The sequence below is a fragment of the Hemiscyllium ocellatum genome, chromosome 9 (genome assembly GCF_020745735.1).
Source record: "Hemiscyllium ocellatum isolate sHemOce1 chromosome 9, sHemOce1.pat.X.cur, whole genome shotgun sequence".
Lineage (NCBI taxonomy): Eukaryota > Metazoa > Chordata > Chondrichthyes > Orectolobiformes > Hemiscylliidae > Hemiscyllium > Hemiscyllium ocellatum.
The window spans coordinates 47,924,464-47,940,138 of record NC_083409.1 but is presented as its reverse complement, the minus strand read 5'-3'; the positions used below and the strand labels follow the sequence as shown (position 1 = coordinate 47,940,138).

At 41.3% G+C, this 15,675-nt stretch overlaps 1 protein-coding gene across 2 annotated transcripts in view; it reads left to right on the top strand.

Annotated features, from left to right (window-relative positions):
- Positions 1–15,675, top strand: part of acot11a (acyl-CoA thioesterase 11a) — an 86,208-nt gene that overhangs the window by 47,704 nt on the left and 22,829 nt on the right. Inside the window, exons 7-8 of one of the 2 annotated variants that reach the window (XM_060830248.1) lie at positions 1,943–2,099; positions 15,307–15,426. In XM_060830248.1, the coding sequence (XP_060686231.1) occupies positions 1,943–2,099; positions 15,307–15,426 (277 nt within the window). The remainder of the gene's footprint in view (positions 1–1,942; positions 2,100–15,306; positions 15,427–15,675) is intronic. The other variant, XM_060830249.1, reaches the window with a different exon arrangement.

The following is a 15,675-nucleotide window of genomic DNA, read 5'->3' as shown; positions in this document are numbered from 1 at the left end:
TCTCTTCCAGATATGTATGTCAACACATATCTTACCATCATTCTAATTTTTTTCTGAGCCCTGCCCTGTGACTCCATCTTTTTCATCATGTGTTGACCTGTACTACAGTCAGTACTGTAAATGTGTAAGCTAATATTGAGTACGGGTTTTGTATAATTTACCCACCTTTCAATTCTATCCATTCAGAATCAAAGTCAAGTGCTTGGCTTGATTTTATTAATAATCTTGTTCACCTAAGGTGCAGCTTTTAGTTTAGCATCTGAAGTAATTGAAGATTTCCTATTTCCTAGTGGATCTACTACATAATGCTCGAAAAATGTTTCACAAATTTATTTTCTTGAGTTGTAGATGCAGGTACAGTTAGAACATTTAAAAGACATTTAGCTAGTTACATGAATAGGAATGCTTTGGAGGGATATAGGCCAAACCTGGGCAAGTGGGACCAGTTTAGTTTGGGAAACTTGGTTGGCATGGATGAACTGGACTGAAGGGTCTGTTTCCTGCTGTATGACTGTCCGTCCCAAACTATCCCGTGAACTTAAACAAATGGCATGTAAATCACCCGTGCTAATATGACATTTAGCATGGATTGATCAAACTTATGCATTCAGTTGTGATATCCACCACACCCAAATAGTCCAGCAACGCATTCAGTAATGGAAAGTGACTGCTGGGGAATACTGTGAGCTCACTAAGAATATGGATTTTCAAAGAACAAACTGGTCTGTGTAGAATGTGATATAAATGCTTCCTGTCTTGACCTAATATTTTCATGAATGAGAGAGCATGCATAACCTAAGTGAAGCAGCTTCTGACACTTGGTTTCTTTTATTTCTTGCTCAATTTCTTCTCTCCCAAGATAGGGAATTGACATCTGACAGAACAGTTTTTGTTGTTGGCACTAGCCTGAGTTGTTTGTTAGGTGTCTCCAACATACTGTAGAGTGGTATTTAAGTGGCAGGTTTTTTTTGCTGTAAATAATGCTTAACATTCAGCTGAAGCAAAGTATGACACTTTTTGAATTTTGATCTTTCTCTCTCTCTCTTCCCAACAGATGCAAAGCCCCCATCTCAAGCACCCTCTCACATTTCTTAGCAGTGAAGATTAGGTCCACTCCTTTGTCTATTTGATCTCCAATCTGAGATTCATAGAAATTTCCCATGATTGTTCCTGTACCCGGAGGAGAGGAAATACCATTGTTTGTGGCTTTTCCTCAGTTTAGATTTAGCAGCTCTGGAAATCTTGACATGCGCACAAGAATCTGTGATGAGATATCTCATTTTCATTTACTTCAGGATATTCTGCATGCCAGAATCAAATTTCTGACTCAACTGGTTTTATTGCTGTTGTCCCTGACTACACTTTTTTCATGCTATATCAGTACATCATGCAGAAAAAAATAGAAATTTTAAAATACTGCATGAGAGAGAGAAAGAAACAAAACTATTTAATCCTTGATAGATTCTCTTGTTACATAGGTTACATAGGCACTGAAGAAGTATCTTGTAACAAAGGACAGTAATATTGACACTGATGAAACTTTTTGTTTTCTGCGGTATCCTGTCTCATCAAAAGATGATTAAGGTCCTATTCTTCAACTTTTTATTTCATTGCATTGTATAAATATTTGGGCATTTAAATTGATATTCATAGTGACTATGTATAAGAGGGAATGGAGCATTTTGACAGTCTTGTGTCTAGACACAGGAGTTATCCAATTGAAGTAAGCTTACATTTGGAGCATTTATGACAAGAAATTAATTTCTAACGTGAGCTGTCTAAAATAATATCAATTGTAACTTTATCAGGGTAGGAAGCCAGCTTGATAAAACCTTCTTTTGTGATTGTTCCAGTGATTGCTCATACAGGGTAAGGTGTCCTGAGCAGGTCTTCACTTGAAAGTTATGATGTTCTTACATTTGAAATGTGTTTGCTAAACCAGAATCAAATTTTGAAGAATCCCAGAGCACTGTTCCAGCAGGAATGACACGAGTTGAGAGCATTGAACTTGTCCTGCCACCTCATGCAAACCACCAGAGTAACACTTTTGGAGGACAAATCATGGCTTGGATGGAGAGTGTTGCTACGATCTCTGCAAGGTCAGATCTCCACCGTATTTGTTTGCTGTCCTTTCTTCCATTCAATGTTAGTTGGTCAGCAAGAGCCTTGGATACAGTCACCATCTGATCCAGACTGATTTGTGACTAACCACCACCAGAAAACTTCAACAATTGGGCTGATGGAACATTTTTCTTACAATATCACCCTTCCACCAATTCTACACTATTAATTTTGATGATGAGACTCTCTGATAAGGGATTCTCTTCTTCAAGATGTCATAAATGGTTTATGAAAGATATTATCTTGGTTTTAATTGTTTCATCCTCTCTCTTCTTCGTTTATTGATGACTGTTGCTTACCTCTCATTTCTGTTTGGGAATCATTTTTGTCATCTTTTTAGCTGTTTTCATTACATTTTATGATTATTGACTGGTATTGTGTTATCTGTACACATATAATTTGTGACTATTTTAGGAATGCAAAATGTTAGATTTTACTAAGCAATTACCAGAACCTTGCATGGGACTATGGGAACTAATTTCAGATACAGTACTGTTAAGAGTTAAAATGGGTACTAGATACAATCCTGTCCATATATAGATAAAATATAGATATATAGACGTGGATATCTTTCTAAGATATGCTCACGGAAAATTAGAGTAGATAGGGCTAAATTTTTCTTGAGTGTAGTGCATCCCTTCGGCAATAGAGAATCAGATGGGGAGAACGACAAATACAAAATGTACTTTACCTAATTTAAAACAAGGAGCAAATCTCGGTGATCTCCCCGTCTAAGTCACCCCCTACAGTCTGCCCAAATGTAGTTGGTTTTCCTATAAAACATATCTCTTCACCTCGAATTGGCTTCAGCGATTAAAGAATTTAAATCATTATTTGCAGAATGTAAATTTTCTGTACCTGCATTGGTTATAAGGTCTCATTGCTTTAAATGAAATGGTTTTTGTGCAATTTTCTTACAATATAAGATCGTACAAGAATGGAACTATCGCGTTACATCAGAACCAACTGTCTAACAAAATAAAAATACAGAGGAACCTCGATTATCTGAATACTAATTATCTGAAAATTGGATTATCTGAAGGAGATCTCAAGGTCCTGACAGAAACATTACATCAAAGTCATGTGTCCAACACTGATCACATCTTTTCTCTCTCTCGCTCTCACTCTCGGTCTCGCTCTCGCTCTCTCTCTACTCCATTGCGTCCACAGTTGAGGACTTGTGGGGCAACTCCCTCTTGATAATATACCTCTGTGCCTCTGCCTGGTCTGTCCTGTTGGTGGGACATGACATATCCAGGAATGGTGATAGTGATGTCTGGAGCATTATCTTTAAGGTTTGATTCTATACGTACGGCCATGTGGGCTGTTGCTTAACTAATCTGTGAGGAAGTTCTCCCAATTTTGGCATTAACCCCAGATGTTAAAAGGAAGATTTTGCAGTTTCAACAAGGTTGTCTTTGCGGCTGTCATTTTCAGGGCATAGGTCAATGCTAGGTGGTCCATCTGGTTTAATTTCTTTGTTGAGACTTGAGACAACTGAATGAATGAGTTGCTTGGTCATTTCAGAGGCCACTTTAGGGTCAACCACTTGGTTGTGGTTCTGGAGTCACATGTTAACCAGACCAGATGAGGATGGCAGATTTCCTTCCCTGAAGGACATTACTGAGCCAGACAATCAACAGTGAGTTCATGGTCATGAGTGGATTCTTAATTCCAGATATTTCATTGAGTTCAAATTCCACCATCTGTCAAAACGGGATTCATCCCCGTATCCCTATAATATTGGCTGTGTTTCTGGATTAACAGTCTAGTTATAATGCCATCTTGCAGTGAGAGTGCAGCTTGTTTCATGCTGGACATGCCTTCTTTTGTCTTGTGTGATGTCCTCTTCATTATTTTCATCCTCCCCATTGTCCTTGATTTTTCTGCCCTTTTGGCTTAACCATCAGAGAATCATTGAATCCTTAGTGTGGAAGCAGGCCATTTGGCCCATCTAGTCCACACCAACCCTCCAAAGAGCATCCCACCCAGACCCACCCCCAACCCAATCCCTGCATTTCCACTACTTCAGTATGTGAGGAATTGTGACTTATACTGAATAATGTGTAAATCATTAGAGAACATCCCCACTTCTGACCTTATTTGAGAGGGAGGCTCAGGCAACTGAAGTTGGCTGTGCCTGGAACACTGCCACATGGAATTCTTATGGTGATTTCCTGGAACGGAGATGATCGGCCTCCATTTTCCACAACCAATTTCCCAACTAAAGCACGTTGACTTCAAGTATGCTGGATACCTTGAACACTTAGTCAAATGCTGTCTTGATGTCAAGGACAGTCATTGTCACTTCATCCCTCAAATTCTGTTCTTTTATCCATGTTTTATTTTAACCAAGGCTGTCATAAGATCTGGAATGAAGTGGACCTGTAAGAACCCAAACTGAGCTATGGTGGGCAGGTTATTGATGATCAGATTCCACTGATGGCATCATTGACAACACCTTGCATCATTTTGCTGATGAATCTCAGTGCACTAATGGAGCGGTAATTGGGTGGGTTTGACTTGTCCTTTTTAATGCGTGTGTACAAAAATAACAATTTTTCACATTGTCAGTAAATGCTAGGTGTGTAGTTGAATTGGAAGAGCTTAGTTACAGGCACAACTAGTTTTGGAGCACGGATATTCAGTACTGCAATGAGGTTATTGTCAGCACCCATTGTCCATTGCTATATCTAGCCATTCCTTGACAGCACATGGAATTAACTAAATGAACCAAGGAATATGATTGTGGGACCATGGTGGGAGGCCAGAATAAATCATCCACTCAACACCTATAGAAGATGGTGACAAATGCCTCAGTTTCATCTGTTTCTACTGATGTGCTTGGCTTCATTAAAAGTGTGCATGAGGACAACAATGAAGCACTTAGTTAGTAGTTTAATTATCCACTAACGTTCATGCCTGGATGTGGCAGAATTGCAGCAATTGCTCTTATGTGTTGTGAGGTCACTTAGTTGTAAACCGGGTCCTTCTTCCACTATTTATCTTGCATGTCCAGTAGTCCTTTGTTGTAGCTTCACTAGATGGCATCTCATTTTGAGGTCTGCCTGACACTACTCCTGGCATGCCCTCTTGCACTCTTCATTTAATTAGGGAACTGATCTCCTAGTTTGATGGCTATGACAACATGGTTAACTGTGAGGTTGAAGATTGTGTTTGATTGCAATTCTACTGCTACTGATGGCTCACAGTGACTCATGGATACCCAGTTTTGAGTTTTTTAATCTGTTGTGCATCCATCCCATGGCACCACTACCACACAGCATTGTCCTCTTCACGAGGACTGTATAATGGTTGTTCTTAATTATACTGCTGTGGGTAGAAGTGCCTGTGGCAGGTAGGTTGATGAGCACTAGGTCCACTGTTTCCCTTGTTTTGATTTTCTCATCACTTGCCATATGACCTGACTGGCACTTAGGATTCACTAACTCAATCAATAGTGGTACCACCAAGCCAATCTTAGTGATGGACATTGAATTCTCCACCCAGAATACATCCAGTAGCCCTTGGTATTTGCTGTGTTTCTTCCCAAGTGATATTCAACATGTAGAAGTTTTGATTCATCAGCTGAGGGAAGAGAGGTGCTCAGTTAATTGCACATGTTTGAGCTGATGCCAGGACAATTAATGGGATCTAGAATCAATGTTGAGGACTCTCAGTGTCACTTCCACCCTGTTTTGAGAGGGTTGATGAGGATAATGTTGGACGTGGATCTCTGTACATGGGTAATACTATTGGTAAGGTGTACATGGTACATCAAATGTCTTTTAAAAGTCCATGAATGAGAGAACAAATTTAAGGTAATTAACAAAAGAAGCAATGAATGCATGAGGAATCCCTGCAGTAGGTGGTTAGGATCTGGAGTGAGTTAAGATCCGCCTGAGAGTGCAGTTGTGGTAGTTCAATGGTGGAGCAATTGGTAGAGAAGATCCACAGATCCGGCAGCACCTGTGGAGAGAAAACAAAGTTAACGTTAACTCTGTTTTCTGTCTACAGGTGCTGCCAGACATGCTAAGTTTCTCCACCAATTTTTGGTTTTGTTTTAGAATTCTAGCATTGACAGGTGTTTGTTTTATTTTAGCATTCCTTCAAGAGGAAATTGGATTAGCATCTAAAAAGAGAAATGTACAGGACTATGGGGAGAAAACAGGAGAGCGGCACTAGGTAAGCTGCTTCTTAGAAGAGTGAGCACAGATATAATGGGCTGAGTGGCTCCCTCCTTTGCTATAATCATTGTGATTCTAGAAATGATTTGAAAGATACAATGGATGGCACGGTGGCACAGTGGTTAGCACTTCTGCCTCACAGCGCCAGAGACCCAGGTTCAATTCCCGCCTCAGGCGACTCTCTGTGTGGAGTTTGCACATTCTCCCCGTGTCTGCATGGGTTTCCTTCGGGTGCTCTGGTTTCCTCCCACAATCCAAAAATGTGCAGGTTAGGTGAATTGGCCATGCTAAATTGCCTGTAGTGTTAGGTGAAGGGGTAAATGTGGGGGAATGGGTCTGGGTGGGTTACGCTTCGGCAGATCGGTGTGGACTTGTTGGGTCGAAGGGTAAGTAATTTCCACATGGTAAGTAATCTAATCCAAGATTTTTGCATTGTTCTGTGGCGAGGAATCTTTAAAATATGGGTGGACCAAATTATTTCAAAAGCTTTGTGGGAAACTGGACATGCTGTTTTTTCCAAAATATAAAGTGCTCCAAGATTGATGGTTGATTTCAGATTTACAATGTTTGCTATTTTCTTTATGCCAACTCTGGCACCTCCACATCATAGCTTTATTTTGAATTAATTGAGTGCTACTGATACTGTCCACCAGGTGGAGACATCTTGCCATTTAAAGGATACTTGCAGAATCTAAACTGAAATTGGAATCCCAATACAGCATATAAGAATATTATGTTAAAAGAAATTATTTTAATTTAAGACATCAAAGTGCATTTCACTCTTGGAAATAGTGGTAGTGATCATGAATACTCACATGCTGCTTAAGAAAGAGAATGTGTTTCATTAGTTAATATGCAATGGGGTGGCATGGTGGCTCAGTGGTTAGCACTGCTGCCTCACAGCACCGGGGACCCCGGTTCGATTCCTGCCTTGGGTGACTGTCTGTGTGGAGTTTGTACATACTCCCATGTCTGCTGGGTTTCCTCTGGGTGCTCCGGTTTCCTCCCACAATCCAAAGATGTGCAGGTCAGGTGAATTGGTCATGCTAAATTGCCCATAGATGGTGGGGTGAATATGGGGAATGGGTCTGGGTGGGTTACTCTTCGGTGGGTTTGTATGGACTTGTTGGGCTGAAGGGCCAGTTTCCATACTGTAGGGAACCTAATCTAATCTAAAACTCTGCCAACGCATAGGGTTGCACAGTGGCTCAGTGGTTAGTACTGTTGCTTCACAGCGCCAGGGGCCCAGGTTCAGTTCCAGCCTTGGGCTGTGTGGAGTTTGTCTGCGTGGGTTTCCTGTGGATACTTCCTCCCACTGTCCAAAGATGTGCAGCAGGTAGATTGGCAATGGGAAATTGCCCGTAGTGACCAAGGATGTGCAGGCTAGATTGTTTAGTCGTGGGAAATGTGGGGTTCTGGAGTTAGGATAGAGGCCTGGGTCTGAATGGGATGTTCTTAGGAAGGTTGATGAGGCCAAATGTAATGTAGGGATTCTGTGATTTCTGTATCTGTTGAAATCCTCATCCATTCGTTTATCAGGTTCTGAACTAACTCACTGCTGTCTTGCCTGATTGCAATTCTGCACCATCTTTAAAAATGTTAAGCTTTCTCCATCTTGCACCAGTTTATACTTGCCCATGACCTCTATTGATTTCTAGTTCCCTAACACCCCAAGTTTGAATCCCTTCAGGGCTTTGCACTTCCTGATTTCTGTGACCCTCTCCTGCCCTGTAATCCCTGTCCCTGCCTTATATTTGCTGGCTGTGCCACAAGAGGCTTAATCCCCACATTACTGAATTCCCTGGGAATCTTTGTTCAAAGTGATTTGTGTTTAATGGCCCTCGCTGTATGCAAAGGCACTTACAGCAGATAGAGGTCACATGACTATGACAGGACAGCCAAGACACAAAGTGCAACTGCACTTTCCTTTCCTAATAGAAAGCCGTACACGATCATTTGGAGTTATGTTATCTAGTTTACATGGTCATAAAATGATCATTCATCAGTCAGTTCCATGTTTGTCACTCTCTGCATGTGCAATGCACGCGGAGTCTTCAAATCATACAGGTTTGTGAATGGTGCATATTGTCATTGGCTGTGCATTTGCAATCTGCTCATTCTAAGTCTGATACTCCTCCTCTGATGAGTGTTCTTTTGCAGTGGTACTGGTTCATGTTGATCCATTTTTGTGCTCGGGCCAGTGGGCCTCAGGTGCTGGTGCGGAGATGTTTTCTTTTGCTGTCTGCAGTGAAAACGCACCTTCCTTGGATGTCTGCAGATGTTTGTGATTGTTGTGATATATTTGGTTATGGTTGAGGTGGCAGCCACCCTATGAAGATCCCAAGTTGCCACGTGGGGTGATTTTCTTTGTTAAGAACATTTTATGTGTGCACTCTGGCTCTCCAGTGCTCTACTCTGGCAATGTCTTGGTAGTTTAATTAAAATGAAATTTGGCTTTCTGTCATTTTACATAGATTTGCCACTCATGCCTGTCAGTTCTTCTGGCTTCATTAGTTTTATCACTACAGAAGGGTAGTTTGAGTACAGTGTGACATTTGTCTTTGCAGTGGCTGCTTTCCATGCCTCCAAGAAGTGTATTTCTCTGCTCAAGGATAGTCTTGTACAAATCTGTGCTGGATTCATTTGATTTCTTTGGTGATTTTCACTGCCATCTCAGCCTTTTCCATCTGACTGGAATAATGAGCAGATGGTGTGATCAATTTGTTATGATTTGACTGAATTCTCCACTTGCTAATTAAAAGCTATTGCTACTCATCACTAAGTGAAGCCATTGTTTCATTGTCTAAGTCCGAGTTATATTGAGTGTCTTGCCATGAAGCTCACGCAATTGCTCGCTATATTTGACGAATACCTCCCATGAACTTCTGCCCATACCCCTATGGCATTCCTCATATTCAGTTGTATCTCCATGTTACCACATGGCACTCTCTGAGCAATTTGCCACTTACTAGATATCTGCAAAAAAATTGCCATCACCTGTGCCATCTTTAAAAGCTTGTTGTGCACCCAGACAAGTACTGTCAGTCAGGAGCTACCCTGTATGTTCCTAACATTTGCATCAAACATGGTAGACAGGGAGAGATTGGCAGCCATCTTTGTGGGCAGTGTCCTGGATGGGATGGTGCAGAAGAGGAACTTCCTCTTTCCCCAAGACTAGCAGTGGAGACCACAAGGTCCAAGGTTGCCCTCTAGGCCAGTGCAGATTAAGCTATCTTGAGGAACAGCAAGTACTGTCGCGAGAAGGTCAACATCATTCTCCACTCTGTGCCAGTGTAAGTGCCATCATCTTCTCTCCAAGACTTCACACACTGTCTCTGATATCGTATCTGCTTCTGACAAGGCTCATGCTCGACACTCTCACTATTCTCTACACTCCAACCTTGAAAGCACTAACCTTGCATGCCCTCTGTGCTGCCTGCTCACTCACTTCGGATACCTCCCCTTCCTGCACTAACGGTAAAAGCAAGGTTACCCTCTTTCACCTCCCTTAATACATGTCTACCTGTTATTCCAGGAGGAAAGCAGCCAACTTTAGGGCAGACAGAGTCAAGACAGGTGGTGGGCTGCCCAATATTATGAGGAGACGGTCCTGACTCTGACCACCCCCGAGAGGTGGACTGCCCATGTACAGAACCCTACACTTGTTGCAGAAGCTGCCCATGATTCCTGTGGCAGAACTCCCTGAGTGAAGGCTCTTGACTTGAATGAGGCCTCTTGACAGCTATGAGAAGCTTTCTGTCTTTGTGTTTATATTAAACAGCAAGATAAGACCAAAGTTGTATGAGTCCAGTTGTTCTGGTTGAAAGGACAAAGCACTCAAAGGAAAGGCGATGCAGTGCAAGACAGGGATGCTGTGAGCATCTGGATAGGTTCAGAGTGAGTGAGCAGTTTGACAGTGAGCAAGGAGCCCGGAGATACTGTCCATGAGCTGGGTGTATGCCCCGAGTACCCACTGTGCTTGCTGCAGCATTATAATGAGAGTTGCCGGTGCAGCATGAAGTGCAGAAGTGTCCTGCAAGTGGATTGGAGATGTGCATGAGGGTTCACAGAGGCTGACACATGTCAGTTGTCAGTATTTGTGGATATGGGGCATGTGTGGACAATGCCTATGGAGCATTTCTTGAGATGTTGTGCGCAGTGTCACAGATGGAGACCCCTCTAAGGAAGCAACAAACTGTATCCACCAGGTACCTGCTCTGATTCCATGTTAAAATTTCTTGACATCCAGCTTGTTTGACATGTTTGGGAGGATAGGAAGCTGAATATTAATGAGAGGAATTGTGGCTTGAATAAGAAGTGAAAACGTCATAGAGTGGTTTTAATGGGGACTTTCATTACCTGTTTTATAGACTTGAATAATGTTATTGTAAAGGGTGGTAATATTCCTAGACTGCATTCAGGAGAATTTCCTACAGTAATATGTGTCTAGTTCAATAAGTAAGTATACACAGTGAGAATGTGTATATTTTAAGGGACAATGATTACTGTATTGTAAGGTTTAGGGTAGCTGAGAAAAATGACTGGTAAACGCAGCGCAAGAATAATCAATTATCAGAGAGCCAATTTCAATGAGGCAAGAACCGAGGTGTGCCAGTTAGAAAGGAGCCAAATGTTAGCAGAAAAGTAGCTGAACAAGAGAAGGTGGTTTGAAGGTATGTGCCCTCAAAGTAGATAGTTGGCACAAACCAATCCAGAGCTCCTCAGATGACAAAGGAGATAGAAATTAAATTAGAATAGATGCGGGAATGATTGATGTCAGGTAGAAAATGGAAGTGAGAATCATGCTGAATACATTAGGTTCAGAGGGAGGTGGAAAAGCAAATAAGAGAACTGAAAAGTGATTATGAAGAGAAGACTGGCATGTAACATAAGGGGAAATCCCAAAGTCTCCTGTACACACATCAGTGTAAAAGGATGGTAAAAATGGGAGTCGGGCTGATTAGGGACCAAAAAATGAATTTACACTTGGAGCCAAGAGACAGGCTGAGATGCTAATACGTAACTTGCATCTGTCTACGAGTCGGAGGCTACCCAACCCATGGTGACCAAGGAGTAAACTCTGTCATTAGAAATGTTTAAAATTGATAAGGAGGTAATGTTGTGTAGGATGTTGGTATTTACAGTGGGTAAGACACTGGGACTAGATGAGATGTATTGAAGGAAATAAGAATGGCAATTGCAGAGCTGCTGGCAATTATCTTTTTAATCCTCCCCAGATTCAGGGATTCAACTGGAGGACTGGAGAATTACAAAGGTTCCACCCTTACTTGTAAAGACAGCCGAGTCAGTTCAATTACAGTGTGGAGAAATGTCTGGAAACAAATCTTGGTATAGAATTAATAGCCTCATGGAAAAGTTTTGGTTAGTTTGGAATGGTCAGGATGGATTTAAAGGAAAAATTATGTCCAACTAACTTGCTGGAATTTTTTTTGAAGAGGTAACAGAGAGGGTTGGTGAGGGCAAGGCTGTCAATGTGGTGTACGTGGATTTCGAAAAGGTTTTTGATACACTGGCATACAAGAGAACTGTGAGGCAAGTGATAGCTCATTTTGGGGAAGGTTGGAAAGAGACAGTGGCAAGGTGGAGCCAAAATCATCAAGGGTTATGTAATGGTTATGGGCACTTTTCAGGCTGGTGAAGTTTTGCAGTGGTCAGTATTAGAATCCTTGCTTTTCATGTTAAATGATCTAAATCATTCTGCACAGGGACAGTTTCTAAGTTTGCAGACAACACAGGACCAGAGAACATTGTAAGCTCTGAATAGGGCAGTGTAGAATTTCAAAAAGATATTATTAAGTTAGCATAGTGAGTGAATAGGTTGCAGATGAAGCTCAAAGCAGAGAAGTGTGAGGTGATACATTTTGGTGCTAAGTGCATGGAGAGACAGCATAAAATAAGGTTGTGATTTGTACATATGTCACCTATAGGTGGAGTGAAAAGCATGCATATGTAAAGTGGTCAATGAAATATCTACGTTTATCACACAGTATGCGGTGGGTTTAAGCATTATTAGCAGAGGTTTGTTTTGTGTATTTCTGCCAGAAAACATAATCAAATATTTGAAGATGTCCGACAAAATTGGAGGTATAGTGGCCAGCGAAGGTTACCTCAGAGTACAACGGGATCTTGATCAGATGGGCCACTGGGCTTAGGAGTGGCAGATGGAGTTTAATTTAGACAAATGTGAGGTGCTGCATTTTGGACACGCAAATCAGAGCAGGACTGATACACTTAATGGTCAGGTCCTGGGGAATGTTGCTGAACAAAGAAGCCTTGGAATACAGGTTCATAGTTCCTTAAGTGGAGTCACGAGTAGATAAAGTAATGAAGAAAGCATTTGGTATGCTTGCTTTTATTGGTCAGTGCATTGAGTATAGGAATTGGGAGGTTCTTTTGTGGCTGTATAGGATATTGGTTTGGCCACTTTTGGAATACTGCTTGCAGTTCTGGTCTCCCTGCTATAAGAACGATGTTATGGAACTTGAAAGGGCACCGAAAAGATTTACAAGGATGCTGCCAGGGTTGGAGGGTTTGAGCTATAAGGGAGAGGATGAATAGGCTGGGGCTGTTTTCCCTGGAGAGTTGGAGGCTGAGGGTGATCTTATAAAAGTTTATAAAATCATGAGGGGCATGGATAGGGTAAATAGACAAGGTCTTTTCCCTGGGGTGGAAGAGTCTGGAACTAGAGGGCATAGATTTAAGGTGAGAGGGAAAAAATTGAGAAGGGACCTAAAGGGCAACTTTTTCATGCAGAGCATGGTGCATGTATCGAATGAGTTGCCAGAGGAAGCATCGGGATATGTATATGAATAGGAAGGGTTTAGAAGGATATGGGACAAATGCTGACAAACGTGACTAGACTAATTTAGGATACGTGGCCAGCATGGACGAATTGGACCAAAGGGTCTGTTTCCATGCTGTGTAACTCTGTGACTCTATGACTATAAAATGTTAGCACTTAGAATATAGTTCTCAAAATAATTATCATGATTAGGGGTAGCCTGTTACAGTCAGTGCTGTACAACTGCCACAACTATATTATTGAATCACAGCCTGGGTAAAAACACATGCAGATGTTATCAGTGCCGTCTGCACGTGCTCAGCGGACAGTGGCCATTCTTGACAGTCAAATTGGTGTCCGTAATGTGCACTTTGTTAAAAGAAAGGGTGCTATTCTGAAGGGCATACAGCTGCAGAGAAACCTGTATGTGTATCATTCGTTAAAGGGAGCAGGACCGGTGGAAAAGGCATTTTTAAAAAAAGATAGAGTATTTAAGGTTTCATTAAAATGGCTATTGAGTACAAGAACAGAGTGGTTTTGCTCTTATGCATACACTGGTTAGATCTCAGCTAGGGTACAGCTGTAAGTGCCATGCTTTTGGAAGGTTATGAATGGAGAACACGCAGAAGTTAATAAGAATGTTTCCAGGGATAAGAAGCTGTAGTTATGAGCATAGAATGAAGAACCCGGGACTGTTTTCATGGACGGAAGGCTAAAGGGGGTTTGATAGAAGTTTTCAAAATTGTAATGAGTCTGGATAGAGCAGAGAGGGAGGAACTGTTCTCACTTGTAGAAAGTTCAAGAACCAGACAGCGCCGTTTTAGTGTATTTATTTAAAAAATCATGCATAAGAAAAGTCTTTATCACGTAGTGAGTGGTTTGGGTTTGGAATGCATTGCCTGACCGTGTGATGAAGTCAGGTTCCATTGAAGCATTCAAGAGGGTATTCTTTCTACTTAAATAATCATTCATTCATGTGGTTATGGGGGGAAAACAGGCAATTGGCACTAAGCCAAAATGCGCAGAGAGTTGGTGCAAACATGATGGGCTGAGAGAACTTCTGTACCATAACAATCCTATGATTCTGAAAAGATGAGAAAGAGGGATCAGGTTCATTTTGAAATTAAGCTACAGGCTTCCTTGTAAGCCCAGGTATACCACAAGAGTTGCTGCTTTGTCTTGTGTTTTCTGTAGCTGAGAGATTGATTTTATTTCTTGCTCTCTATCAAAGAAAATGCTGATTCTGTCAGTCACCTTGCAGAACACAGGTAGTGTTCAGATTGAAGACTGACTTTGTGAGCTGTTACCAGAGGCTGGGATATGCACTTAATTTTGAGATCTCTAATTTTGAGATTGAGGGCAGAAACTGTAGCATTGCCCTGATGTGAAAAGCAGTCCTGGGATTAGGAGTACCCTGACTGGAAAGCAATTGATTGGAAGCTGGGAGCAACTGTGAACAGTTTGTGATTGGAATTCAAATCATTTGATAATGAAGTCGTTTTGTGTAATTCTTTCAGCTAATGACTGGTATTTAAAACTTATCTTTTAAAATAGATCTCCATGCAAATAATAACAAATTGTTTCTTCTGTCTGCCAAACTCTGTGATGTTTATACCAATGATAAAACTGTCATTTGCTGTACTCCCTGGGATCATCTAACTCCACACATTCAGACTTTAAAACCTGCAATCTTACCTTGCCTGGAGTTTTGTCTGATACTGTGGAAAATGCTGATTAAAATACATTTCTTGCATCTGCTTGCCTAGTGAGACACAACAACTTACCTTTTTAATTTTGTAGTTTCAAATTTAACTAAGTCATGTGCTCCCATACCTAGCCATACCAATGAACTCTTAAGTTGATGAATTTGCTCAGAATTTTATGCAACATTTTGGAGACGTTTGCAAGGAGAAAGCAATTTACAGTGAGCTGCCTGAGATCAATGAATGTAGGATATTGTGTACTAACCTACATGAAAATAGCAGACTTGGCAACTAAATTCTGCTTACCCTAATATATTCCTCTGGGGAACCATTTACGTAAACTTTAGTACTGTTGGGCTACAACTAATTGAAAAAGATATATGTATAGCAGAATGATTGCAAGCCATATATTTTGCTGATCTTTCAGTCCATTTTTGCCCATTAAAAAATAATTCCCGGTCTTATGTTGTTTTCAACTTTACTCTCATTGTAGTCGCTTTTGCAAAGGGCATCCAGTGCTGAAGAGCATTGATATGTTCCACTTCAGAGGACCCTCACAGGTTGGGGATCGCATAAGTTTGAAGGCAATAGTTAACAACGCATTTAAAACAAGGTGAGACCAAAGCTGCTTATGTTGACTTCCCCAGGCATTTATGTGAAACGAATGTGAACTGTGTGCATTTTAGAATTGCTGTGTTTATAGATACACGTTCAGAGTGGTTCCTGTCTGTGGTCTCACAGGGCAATTCTTCATTGTCCAGCTCTTTATTTAGATTGTAAACAGCTGAGAATGAAGCACTGTGGTCCTCGTCAGCCAGCACTAGTAACAGCCTGCCACCCAAGAATCAATAAATTCCTTTTA